This window comes from Chlorocebus sabaeus, chromosome 21, assembly GCF_047675955.1.
Source record: "Chlorocebus sabaeus isolate Y175 chromosome 21, mChlSab1.0.hap1, whole genome shotgun sequence".
NCBI classification, from domain to species: Eukaryota; Metazoa; Chordata; class Mammalia; order Primates; family Cercopithecidae; genus Chlorocebus; species Chlorocebus sabaeus.
The window spans coordinates 124731841-124745452 of record NC_132924.1 but is presented as its reverse complement, the minus strand read 5'-3'; the positions used below and the strand labels follow the sequence as shown (position 1 = coordinate 124745452).

General features: G+C 40.5%; 1 protein-coding gene across 6 annotated transcripts in view; it reads right to left on the bottom strand.

Moving 5' to 3' along the window:
• GALNT11 (polypeptide N-acetylgalactosaminyltransferase 11) overlaps positions 1 to 13612 on the bottom strand; it is an 80880-nt gene that overhangs the window by 17847 nt on the left and 49421 nt on the right. For 5 of the 6 annotated variants that reach the window (XM_007983540.3, XM_037991000.2, XM_007983542.3 and 2 more), the window contains 3 exons: positions 10509 to 10841; positions 4114 to 4237; positions 1729 to 1895 (listed from right to left, as the gene is read on the bottom strand). In XM_007983540.3, the coding sequence (XP_007981731.2) occupies positions 1729 to 1895; positions 4114 to 4237; positions 10509 to 10803 (586 nt within the window). In that variant the 5' untranslated portion in view covers positions 10804 to 10841. The remainder of the gene's footprint in view (positions 1 to 1728; positions 1896 to 4113; positions 4238 to 10508; positions 10842 to 13612) is intronic. The other variant, XM_007983543.3, reaches the window with a different exon arrangement.

Genomic DNA, 13612 nt, shown 5'->3' with positions numbered 1-13612 from the left:
TAAGTCTTAGTCCATTTCAAAATATTTAAGAAACTTCTACTGCCCCTACCAAGAATAACAAGAACAGCATTGAATATGTTGTTTTATTAATTCAGCATCTTTCTTCCAAGGTTGCTAAATGTTTTTTAAGGAATTCTATGTCATTCACCTGTATACTTCATAATAACTTGAAAGATCGTGTAAGATAATAAGCAGTAATTCTTTCCATAGTTAATATACAAACCACCCCAAATTATGAATTTTTCCTTTTAGATAAAATAGCCACAAAGTGAAAACCAAAATACAAGTTGACTTAAAAAAAAAAAAAAGACCACCGTAAATTCTAGAAATCAGTATTAACCAATCTTCTACTTGGTCCAGTCTCAGATTTATTTGTTAGGTTTTCTGTTTGTTTGTTTTTAGCCAAGGTTTGAGAATTCTGCTCCCATGAGTCTCTGTCCATTTCTTTACCGTCTATATTTAAGTATACCGATATAACAACTCTGATGTATACCGATATAACAACTCTGATGTATACCGATATAACAACTCTGATGTATACCGATATAACAACTCTGATGTATACCGATATAACAACTCTGATGTATACCGATATAACAACTCTGATGTATACCGATATAACAACTCTGATGTTGATACAAGTGGCACTTAAGAAATGCCTGAGTGCGTGAAAAAGTCACTGGCATATACCTGTACCACTGTGTTTCTGCAGGCTGCTGTCATGAAAAGAGCAGAAGGCTTGGAGCTATGCAGACTACAGGTCTCACTTCCACTCTACTACTTAACAGCTATGGGGTCCTGAGCAAATTACTTAATTTTTATATTTCTCCCTCTATAAAATGGGCTTCCGGCCTTTCTTGCAAGGTCACTGAGAGCTGAATGAGCAGTGTAATAAAAAGCCTTCTATCCTGTTTGGGTACACAAAGCCACTCTTAGCAAGAGTCTATGTCGAATTAAAGAAAGGCATATAGAATATAGAGTATGTAGTGAATCATAAAATACTGGCATTCAGAGATGGTTGAGGAACTATCAGAATGCAATCCACTTTTATCTGGGGACAATCAGTGTAAGAGACTTAATAGAGAGGCATAAGCCAAGGCATCATGCCAACTGAAAAAAGTCCATCTCAAAAGGTCACATATTGTGTGATTCCATTTATATGACATTCTTGAAATAACAAAATCAGAGATGGAAACAAAATCATAGAGTCGTGGTTTCAGGGACTGGGGAAGAGTAGAGGAAAGCAGAAGGTGCGACTAGAAAGAGGCAACATGAGGGCCCTCCAGGTGAGGAAACAGTTCTGTATCACTGCAGTGAGGGTTGTGGGAGTCCACCTGTTGACAGAAAAACCCTGGACCTCACACACACTGTACCAATGTGGATTCCTGGTTCTGACAGGGGAATTTTATGATGGAGAAACTGGGTGAAGGGTACATAGACTGTCTTTGTAACTTCCTGTGAATCTACAGTTATTTCAAATAAAAAGAGGTGTGTTTTTTAAAGTAAGCCACGGGCAAAATTTCAAGGGCCAAATTTGGTTAGCATAGTTTATAAGCAGGTTACAAAGATAACGGATTTCTTCAAACTTATTTGTAGTCAACCCAGCTGTGACTGCATGTGTAGGATCCCTACCTACCACGTACTGGAAAGTTCGGCTGTGTTAATGTTTGTCAGTGCTGTAGTGACTGACAGCCTGCATCCAATGTTACCAGTTACAGCATTCCTTACCAAAGTCACTATCATCATCCACAAGGATGATCTCATGAAGCAGGTGTGCTGGCGTGCGGTCTATGACACTGTGCACTGTCCGAAGCAAGGCAGAAAACGCTTCATTATAGAAACAGATAACAACACTAGCAGCTGGCAGGTCAGGTGGGTAGAACTTTTCTTTACATCTGTAAAGATAAAGATGAAGAAATTCTGACATTTTAAAAGGCGCAAGTGGTTTAGATCATTATTCACCTACAGATTTACTGTCCCCTTGTTCACCCTCTTCCCTTTTTTTTTGAGACACAGTCTCCCTCTTGTTGCCCAGGCTGTAGTGCAATGGGCGCTATATCTCGGCTTATCGCGACCTCCACCTCCCAGGTTCAAGCAATTCTCCTGCCTCAGCCTCCCGAGTAGCTGGGATTACAGGCATGCCCCACCACACCTGGCTAATTTTGTATTTTTAGTAGACAGAGTTTCTCCATGTTGGTCAAGCTGGTCTCAAACTCCCTACCTCAGCTGATCTGCCCGCCTCAGCCTCCCAAAGTGCTGGGATTACAGGAGTGAACCACCATGCCCAGCCTGTTCAGCCTCTTTCTAACATTATGGGAACAACAACTTTTTTTAAAAGCATTTACAAAAACAGTACAGTTTCTTCTTCAAGAGTTTACATTGTGTTAATAATGTCTCCCTCCTATACCTACTATCTTGTTTACTTTTGGATAAACTTTTTCTTTTTTTGAGATGGCGTTTTGCTCTGTCGCTAGGTTGGAGTGCTGTGGCGCAATCTCGACTCACTGCAACCTCCAACTCCCGGGTTCAAGCGATTCTCCTGCCTCAGCCTCCTGAGTAGCTGGGATTACAGGCATGCGCCACCATGCCCGGCTAATTTTTGTATTTTTAGTAGAGACAGAGTTTCATCATGTTGGCCAGGATGGTCTCGATCTCCTGACCTCGTGATCCACCTACCTCACCCTCCCAAAGTGCTGGGATGCCAGGCGTGAGCCACCGCATCCGGCCGGATAAACATTTTTTAAACTTCAGGGTTTTTTTTCTTTTTTGGAAGAGAGGTTACATAAAAATGTAAGTTCTTTTTACCAAAATCATGGCAAGTGTTTCATGCAGCACTCATAAGCTGATGCCCAGCTTCTCCTCAATGAGGTTTCAAAAGGAAACAAATATAAAACTTTATATTTGAAATTTTATTTTTTTGCCCAATAATAAAAAAGATTTGAATAAATTATGATATAACAAGATAACAGAAGAGCTTCCATGTACCAAATCATTCTAAGCAACTATTTGGAAAAAAAGGGTAAGGAGCTTTAAGCAACATCAAAAAGTCATGAACTGGCCAGACGCAATGGCTCACGCCTGTAATCCCAGCACTTGGGGAAGCTGAGGTGGGCGGATCATGAGGTCAGGAGTTCGAGACCACCCTGGCCAACATGGTGAAACCCTATGTCTACTAAAACTACAAAAATTAATCAGGCGTGGTGGTGTGTACCTGTAGTCCTAGCTACTCAGGAGGCTGAGGCAGGAGAATCACTTGAACCTGGGAGGTGGAGGTTGCAGTGAGCCAAGATCGCGCCACTGCACTCCAGCCTGAGCAACAGAGTGAGACTCCATCTCAAAAAAAAAAAAAAAAACCATGAACTTAGAGAACACAATCCAGAACCCTGAATTATTTCCCAGGACACACACAACCCTCCAGTATCTGAGCCCTGCCTCCCTCCAGCCTTGTCACCTCTCTGCAGGGAGCACTCCAGTACTATGCCCCCATTTCCCCAAACCCTATCACAGCCCTTACTCGCGTGCTACCGCCAGGACTTGTTGACTTATTTGCCTCCCCTGCTAGACTCCGAGCCCTGAGAACTCAGAAACTACTACATTTGTTTGTTTCTTCCAGGGCGCAAGAAGGCGTATAGCAAATAGAAGGTGCTCAACAAATGCCTGTCTGTCGAATGACTGACCACATGCATGAAAAGCCTTTGATGGAACCAAAATCATGAAAAAGAAAAGTGAAATGAGGAGTAAAATTCTTCACTGATTTTAACTCCTGTTTGCCACGAATCCAATCAATAAACATTTAGAACAAACTTATACTCAGGTTATTTAATTAGCACCTTTGAACAAACTTATACTCAGGTTATTTAATTAGCACCCTCCTCTCCTTCCCCAGGTGATCTGAAATGTTAAAGGAGACACAGCAAGCTCTAGGACTCTGCTGGTACATCTCAGACCATGTGGCTTCACATGTAACACAAGTGGAAATCTGTCTCAAGTTTCCTAGTATGCTGAATAAAGGGCTACACTGGGAAATAGGAACACCATCCTCGTGACCTCTTACACTGACACTAAAAACATCGTGCTGTTAAAATGTATTTGCAAATCTGATAAGGCACATACGCTGCATTCCTTGTGTCTGGCACATCTCTGTGGTAGCCCAAGCGGTTACTGATAAGCATATTAAAAGCATGTTTCTGATAGCCCAAGTCTCTCAACTCCTGATCGCGTTCATTAAAAATCATACCTGCAAAAGAGTGAAGTGAGCGAATTAAATCTAGAAAGTATCACCAGTTACTGTTAATGATATTATGATCCTAAGAAAATGCTGACTTTATCCTATTATAATCTAATATCTCTTTTCTCAAACTTAGGTCGTCTCCAGGTTGAAGTCAAATTCTTGTCAGTTTAGGTCAAAGCAAGTGTGTCTTAACTATAAACACCATCTACTCACAAGCCATATATATATATATTTTTTTTTTTTTTGAGACGGAGTCTCCCTCTGTCGTCAGGCTGGAGCGCAGTGGCACAATCTCGGCTCACTGCAACTTCCAACTCTCTGGTTCAAGTGATTCTCCTGCCTCAGCCTCCCAAGTAGCTGGGACTACAGGCACATGCCACCACGCCCTGCTAATTTTTGTATTTTTAGTAGAAATGGGGTTTCACCATGTTGGCCAGGAAGGTCTGGATCTCCTGACCTCATGATCTGCCCGCCTCGGCCTCCCAAAGTGCTGGGATGATATGCGTGAGACACCACGCCCGGCCACAAGCCATAATCTTAATAGTTTACTATATTCAAGAGAAAAATTTACCGGCAACCAGGAAAAAATTTTTTATAATTTTCCATTAAAGCAATAGATTTTAGAACCCCAATGGCCCTCAACAGGCCTCAGTTACATCCAAGTTTTTACAGGAGTCTCTCTGCAGAAAAAGGCAATTGATAAGCTTTTCTATAAAAAGAGTTTCCCAGGTCAGACACAATGGCTCATGCCTGTGATCCCAGCACTTTGGGAGGCCAAGGCAAGAGGATTACTTGAGCCCAGCCTGGGCAACACAGCAAGACCTTGTCTCTACTACAAAAAAAAAATTAGCCAGGCATGGTGGCTCACACCTGTAGTCTCCATGACTTGGCTACTCAGGAGGCTGAGGCAGGAAGATTGCTTGAGCCCAGGACATCAAGGCTGCAGTGAACCACAGTTGTGCCACTGCACTCCAGCCTGGGTGACAGAGTGAGATCCTGTCTTTTAAATAAAAAAAACAAAACAAAACAAAAAAACCTTCACAGTTTCTGGTTTAACTGTCAGGGAATTCCTCCACAGGCCTAATCAAAGTCATTGTGATATTAGGCAGGGTGTGGTTGCTTATGCCTGTAATCCCAGCACTATGGGAAGTCAAGGCGGGCAGATTGCTTGAGGTCAGGAGTTCAAGACCAGTCTGGCCAACATGGCGAAACCCCATCTCTACTAAAAATACAAAACAAAAACAAAAACAAAAACTAGCCAGGAGTAGTGGTGCATTCCCGTAGTCCCAGCTACTCGGGAGGCTGAGGCAGGAGAATCTCTTAAACCCAGGAGGCAGAGGTTGCAGTGAGCCAAGATCGCACCACTGCACTCTAGCCTGGGTAACAGAGCAAGGCTTTGTCTCAAAATAAATAAATAAAAGTCCATTGTTTTAAAATAGTAGAACTCTGTTCCTTTAATACAGTGCATGTTTTATGAATATCCAGGTGTAAAGGGATGAGATATAGAAGGCAGTGTTTCCAGCCAGGCATGGCGGCTCATGCCTGTAATCCCAGCACTTTGAGAGGCCGAGGTGGGTGGATCGTGGCAGGTCAGCAGTTCAACATCAGCCTGACCAACATGGTGAAACCCCTTCTCTACTAAATATACAAAAATTAGCCAGGCATGGTGGCACACGCTTGTAACCCAGCTACTTGGGAGGCTGAGGCAGGAGAATCGCTTGAACCTAGGAGACAGAGACCACAGGAAGCCAAGATCATGCCTCCAACTTGGGTGACAAAAGCAAAACTTTGTCTCAAAACAAAATAGAATGCAGTGTTTCCCCAATTTATTTGAACCCAACTAATGTCCCTAAATCCGCTTTGAGAAACATTATATCTTAATATGCCTTCTCTCTGAAACTGTTTCAACTGCAGTTCATCCTTTTTAAACACAAAACAACAAACCTCCACTAGCATTTTATACAAGGAGAGAAACTCCAGAAGAGAAGACACTTTGGTGATGACCAAAACATAAAATAAATAAAATTAAAATTGTTTGATATCTAGCACCCAGAGCAGAGCCTTGCACAAAGAAGAGTCTCAATAAATACTCCTTAATTCTACAAGTATCAGAGGGTGACCTCATACTGAATACTTAAAGAATCATGTTCTATTATAGGTCTCTTGATGAAAAGATGCCATACGAAAAGATTGTTTCAGCTTACTTTTCTTACTCCCCTGCTCAAATAAAATCGTAGCCAAACCTCAATTAACATGCCAGAGGACCCTTTTCGATTAATTTTATAATTAATTTCAGATTAAACGAGAAAATGTTTTTAATTTTAAATTTATTGTTTTCTTTTTTTTCTTTTTTTTTTTGAGACAGGGTCTTGCTCTGTCCCCCAGGTTGGAGTGCAGTGGTGCAATCTCGGCTCACAGCAGCCTCTGCCTCCTGGGCCCAAACAATCCTCGTAAGTAGCTGGGACTACAGCCATGTGCCCCTACACTCAGCTGAATTTTAAACTTTCGGTAGATACCACCTAGGCTGGTCTTAAACTTCTGAGCTCAAGCAATCTACCAGCCTCAGCCTCCCAAAGTGCCAGGATAACAGGTGTGAGCCACCACGCCTGGCCAATAATCTTTCTCAAATGTACCTTTTCATAGGTTCCTTTCCCTGCTTGTCCAATAATTCTCTACTCAGAAATCTGCATACTTTTAACTACTGCTATATTATTTATACTAATTCCTTCTATATTAAATTTATTTTATGTAAGAAATTTTGGATTTTTCATTTAACTGTGATAATTATGCACATAACATAAAACGTACCATTAGAGACATTTAGTACATTCTCAATGCTGTACAACCAGCACGATTATCTAGCTGCAGAATATTTTCAGCAACAAAGAAGAAAACCCTATACGCATTAAAACAGTTATTCCCATTCTTCCTGTTCCCCGGTCTCTGGCAGCCACTAATTTGCCCTCTGTCTCCATGGACCTGCCTATTCTAGACATTTCGCATAAAGGGAACCCTACAACATGTGACCTTTTGTGTCTGGCTTCTTTCACTAGCATAATGTTTTCAAGGTTCATGCAGGTTGTAGTATGTATCACAACGTCATTCCTTTCTCTGTCTGAATAATATTCCATGGTACGGATAGACCACATTTAGTTTCTCCCTTCATCAGTTGATGGATATTTGGATAACATGTTGTCACCTTCTGTCTACTGAAAATAGTACTCCTATGAACATTGAGTACAAGTTTTTGAGCACCTGTTGGTAATTCTTTCAAGTACAAACCCTGGAGTGGTACTGTTGGGTCATATGAAAATTCTACGTTTAACTTGTGGAGGAACTGCCAAACTGTCTAAAGTGGCTACGCTATTTTCCATTCCCACCAGCAACGTGTGAGGGCTCCAGTTTCTCCACATCCTCACTGTTGCCTGTTACTCTCCTTTTTAAATTTATTATTATAGCCCTCCCAGTGGGTGTGAGATGGTTATCTCGTTGTTTGGATTTTCATTTCTGTAATCACTAATTATATTAAGCATCTTTTCATCTGCTGCTTGGCCATTTGTATACCATCTTTGGAGAAATGTCTATCAGATCCTTTGCCCATTTTAAAATTGAGCCATTTGTCTTTTTATAATTGAGTTTTAAGAATTGTTTAGACCAGGCACAGTGGTTCATGCCTATAGTCTCAGCACCTTGGGAGGCCGAGGTAGGAGAATGGCTTGAGCCCAGGAGTTCGAGACCAGCTTGGGCAACATGGTGAAACCTTGTCTCTACAAAATATGCAAATATTAGCTGGGCACAGTGGTACACCCCTGTAGCCCCAGCTACTCGAGAGGCTGAGGCAGGAGGATCACTTGAGCCAAGGAGGTTGAGGCTGCAGTGAGCCGTGACTGCGCCACTGCCCTCCAGCGCAGGTGACAGAGCGAGACCCTGTCTCAAAATGAAATAAAATTACAAACAAGCATTCTTTATATATTCTAGATACTGAACCCTTATTAGAAATATGATTTACAAATATTTTTCCCCATTCTGTGGGTTGTCTTTTTTCATTTTTTTTTTTTTTTTCCCTGAGACAGAGTCTTGCTCTGTCGCCCAGGCTAGAGTACAATGGCACGATCTTGACTCACTGCAACCTCCACCTCCTGGGTTCAAGCAATTCTCTTGCCTCAGCCTTCTGAGTAGCTGGGATTACAGGCGCCTGCCACCACGCCCAGCTGATTCTGTATTTTACAGAGGTAAGGTTTCACCATGTTGGTCAGACTGGTCGCAAACTCCTGACCTCAGGTGATCCACCCACCTCAGCCTCCCAAAGTGCTCGGATTACAGGTGTGAGCCACTGCGCCCAGCCCTTTTTTTCACATTCTTGATGTGTTATTTGATGTACAGAAGTTTTTTATATTTGATGTAGTCCAATTTATTTTTAAAATTGGAAAGTCTGAGTCTTACAACTTTTGTTATTTTTCCAGACTGTTTTGGCTATTCAGAGCCTCTTGTAATTCCATATTAATTTCAGGATAACCTTTTCCCCTCTTTACAACAAAGACCACTGACATTTTAATAGGGATTGCACTGAATCTATATATTGCTTTCGGTGATATCTACAACTTAATAGTATTTAGCATTCCATTCTATGAACCTGGAATATCTTTCCACTTATGTAGGTTTTCTTTGATTTCTTTCAGCAATGTTTTACAGTTTTCAGCATACAAATCTTGCAGCTCCTTGGCTAAATTTATTCCTAAGTGTTTTATTACTGTTGATGCTATTGTAAATAAAACTGATCTCAACTGCATTTTCAGGCCACTCATTGCTACAGTATAGAAATGCAACTGTTGATCTAGTACCTGCAACTGCCAAATTCATTTATTACCTCTAATAGGTTTTTTTTGTGGATTCTTTAGGATAGTCTATAAGGAATTTAGTTTTTCAGATAGGCAGCTGGAGTTTGTTATTCAAATATCTACAATTCTCTCACTACTTCTTTCAAAAGCAAATACAGAGTCTATTCAAAATGGTAAACCCAGTATTACTTCTTGATAAAAACTTTACCAATGTAACTGTAAATAAATAAAAGAGCTAGATATTTTCCCATTAATGCTTTAAAAATGTCCACTGGCTATTTGAAAAAGATTTATGAAAATTGTACTTTATGAAAATTGAAGTTGGCGAGATCACATCTCTATTTAAAAATATTTTAAATGAAAACTGAAGTAGATATTAGCTTGTTTCCTCACAAAATTTTACATACTTTTGACTTCCCTTATTAGAAAATCATTAAGTCCTAAGAACTGATCTTATTTCTTTGAAAGTATGACGAAGTGAAAACTCTATTTTAACATTTCTTTCACATTCTAAGGTTCTCTCAATCTCTCAAAATCTCTTTTATTTTACTCTTAAATTACCTATTATTTGATGTTTTTGTGACAAGATCCAAGTTCTTTAAGTTTTAATAACAAATATTGCTAATTTATCTCTTAAAATAAAATTTGTCAAAATCAACACTCTAAAATTGCAGTATTCACAGGCACAGACAGTAGAGTCTTGCATCCAAGTTGGAGAGAATATAATTTTTAAGAGGAAAATGAGCTTTCTATTTTATACGAAGATTTAATAAACTATATTATATATACATATATTTTTTTCTAGCACCTTAGTAACTCTTGTTAAGTGAAAATCATATTAGATGTAAATAACCCCAGCTTATTTTTAAACTCAGTACTTTATGTTCTGTATTAATTAAATGTACCCTTAAAAATAAGTTAAACACAGTCAAGGAAACTTTCAACCATTTCTTTCCCTTATTAACAATCCTAGCAATTAAAACCTTCTTCCAGAGGCTGGGCACAGTGGTGCGTGCCTATAGTCCCAGCTACTCTCAAGGTTGAGGTGGGAGGACAGTTGAGCCCAAGAATTCGAGGACAGCCTGGGCAATATGGTGAGACCCCATCTCTTAAAAAAACAAACAAAAAGCAAACCCCTTCTCCCATAGGTTCCATTTTCTTTCTAGCCTTTTAATTTTTCTTTTCTTTTTTTGTTTTTCTTCACTGGACCTTGTTTGTTTTCTCATAAAATACTGAAGTCAGAACTGGATAAATTAGAATATAAATCCCCACTGACACCCCTCGCAGAAACCACAGAACTTCAGGTAGTTCACAAACAAAATAAATCAGTGTGCGAAAAAATGATGCAGCATTTCTAATCTCCTAATTAATCTAATTAATCAAACTTCCATTGATTAAATACATTGATATGGCTGCTGGTAAACATCATATATACTTACCTAATTCAGAAGAGAATTTCAAGTGGCCTTCTTCTGGATCTTCAACATGACTGTCTATCACATCATCGATTTTGTTTGCTTTGAACTGTGGCTCGAGTAGTCGACTTGGGCCTCGAGTGAAACGAGGATAGAATTTTTTTGGAGATGGTCCGCGGGGCCCAGACCCCTTGACGGGCACATTCTTAAGTGGCTGAGTCACTTCACTGAAGTTAAAATAAACAAAAAGCAAAACTGTCCAGGTCGCAGATGTAAAAAGGCACCCATAACAGAAATACCGAACTGTGACACTTCCCATTATAGACCTAGCATAGCTGAAGGGCCATTTTCAATTTCCTAAAAAAGAAGAATAAATATGTTAGACACTTCAGCACACTTTTAAATCATCCACCAAATACAGAATCAATGTTTTCCAAACCAACAAGGAGGACCACTATGCATACAATTAATGGAGATTGAAATACAAGAAGATATATGGATAGTACTGAGTTTTTAAAAAGGGTTCAACAATGAAAACCTCAGGCCCGTGGGTTAATACTCCGAGAACCAATGGCAGTGAAATAGCTGATTTATTCATTTGCCCATGTTAATGGATACTTCTTCACCTTTGTTCTGGACTGCTTTCAGTTGGGTAATTTTTCTCATCAGGTTATAACTTTTCACAAGGAAAATAACAAGTACCACATGTATCATAACAGGACAACTAAAGTCCCTTCCAACTATACAACTGCAAGATTCTTTTTTTAATCCAAGGATCTTAAAATCTATTATTATAAATAAGCAACACTAAGCAACTCTGGCCAGGCACAGCAGCTCACGGTTGTAATCCCAGCACTTTGGGAGGCTGAGGTGGGCGGATCATTTGAGGTCTGAAGTTCCAGACTAGCCTGGCCAACCTGTATCTACTAAAAATATAAAAATTAGCTGGGGGTGGTGGCAGGTGCCTGTAATCCCAGCTACTTGGGTGGCTGAGGCTGGAGAATCTCTTGAACCCGGGAGGCAGAGGTTGTGGTGAGCCAAGATTACACCACTGTACTCTGGCCTGGGCAACAGAACAAGACTCTGTCTCAAAACAATAAAAATAAATATAAGCAACTTAAAAAAAATAGTTCTACTTTCCAATCAAAGGTTCTGCCTGCCCTAGTGTCCACTCTAGATCTAAGTTATTTTCAAATAAAGAGTTCAAGTAATTATGTTCCCTCACCTATAAAACAAGGCAAGAAGAACTAAATGTGGCACCGAACAGCAATTTTTCCTTAGTTTTTGTTTTTTTTGTTTTGTTTTGTTTTTTTAAGATAGAGTCTCACTCTGTCACCCAGGCTGGAGTAAAGTGGCGGGATCTTGGTTCACTGCAACCTCTGCCTCCCGAGTTCAAGCAATTCTCCTGCCTCACCCTCCCAAGTAGCTGGGATACAAGTGTGTGCCACCACGCCTGGCTAATTTTTGTATTTTTAGTAGAGATGGGGTTTCACCACGTAGGCCAGGCTGGTCTCAAACTCCTGACCTCAGGTGAGCTGCCCGCCTTGGCCTCCCAAAGTGCTGGGATTACATGCGTGAGGCCACCGTGCTTGGAGATTTTTCCTAAACTTTCTGATATCTGATCTTCATGGAGGCTAATACAATTTCCTAAGGAATTCTTTCTAAGGAGCCCAATGGACATATAAAATCATCTCACTAAATAGACTTACGGCAGAGAAACCCTATAAGCAATGTAGATACATAAGAAAACTGCACAGAGATACTGCTTTTAAGTTACTTATTTCTATAGCATAAAATAATCTTAAAAATGGTATTATCCCCAAAAGATCAGGACAAAGCAAATCGGCATCAGTAAAGCAGCACTGGTAAAATCAGGTTCTCTTGTACAAGGTTATGCCATGAGCCTAGAAGATGGTAAACAGTTATGTTTCTTAATTGTCTGCCAACCAAGAACTATTAAGTATTCCATTACAAGTCAATTAAAAAGTAAAAAAACAAAACAACAGTAACATACCAAAACAAAACAAAAACCCAACCAAACAAAAACTCCCACCAACAGTAATACCAGAAGCATGGCTGGAAATGACAATAGTACAAAGGAAAATCAGGTGCCAATGAAAGCACTGCTATGTTAGCTGCAGGCACTTCTAAAACTAAAGACATAAACAGAAAAACACAAAACACCTGAAGTAGAAGAAAACGTTCTCTAAGTAAGGAAGCCCAAGAGAGCAAAGGAAAAGACAAAAAAAAAAAAAAAAAAAAATGCAACGTGCAACAAAAATATTGCAACAAAAATGTACAGAGCAGTAACATTTAGGTGAAACAGACATTATAAGTCCCTAAAATGTTTGCTTAGGGTTAGATAAAGAGCAAGTAAACAAACAACAAAAAAGCACTGCTTCTTCCAAAGGCCATGAGATCCTAAAGTTAAAGACTGTAACCAGACAGGCTGCTCTGAATCCACGAGGAACTAGGCACCTAGGGAGCCAACCCCTTCTTCAACCACACAGCAAGATTCACACTTACAGGCTGTTTTCCTCAAACCACTCCCGGCCTTCCCACTTCCACCATGAGCTGCTTGGCCCTCACAAAAGGGAACCACCCAAAACAGACCCTGAAGAAAGCAAGGGCTGCTCCATCAGCAGCTATGAAAGATGGACACTGATGTGGTTTCTCACGTTTTCTTTAGCCTGATTCCCACTATCATGTTGGACCATGTCCAACCTGCCTCCAAATGTCTTGGTTAGTATTCCTGCTGTCACCTTTACCTAAATTCCACATAAGGAACTTTGCCCTACCCTCAATTTCATCATCATCCAGGACTGATGTGATGACCTCTTCACTTCTAAGTTAAAACCTCCCTCTCCAGCTGGGTGCGGTGGCTCACACCTGTAATTCTAGGACTTTGGGAGGCCTAGGACCTGAGGTCAGGAGTTGGAGACCAGCCTGGCCAACATGGTGAAACCCCGTCTCTACTAAAAATACAAAAAATTAGCTGGGCGTGGTGGCGGGCGCCTGTAATCCCAGCTACTTGGGTGGCTGAGACAGGAGAAAATTGCTTGAACCGGGGAGGCAGAGGTTGCAGTGAGCCGAGATCGCACCACTGCATTCCAGCTTGGGTGACAGAG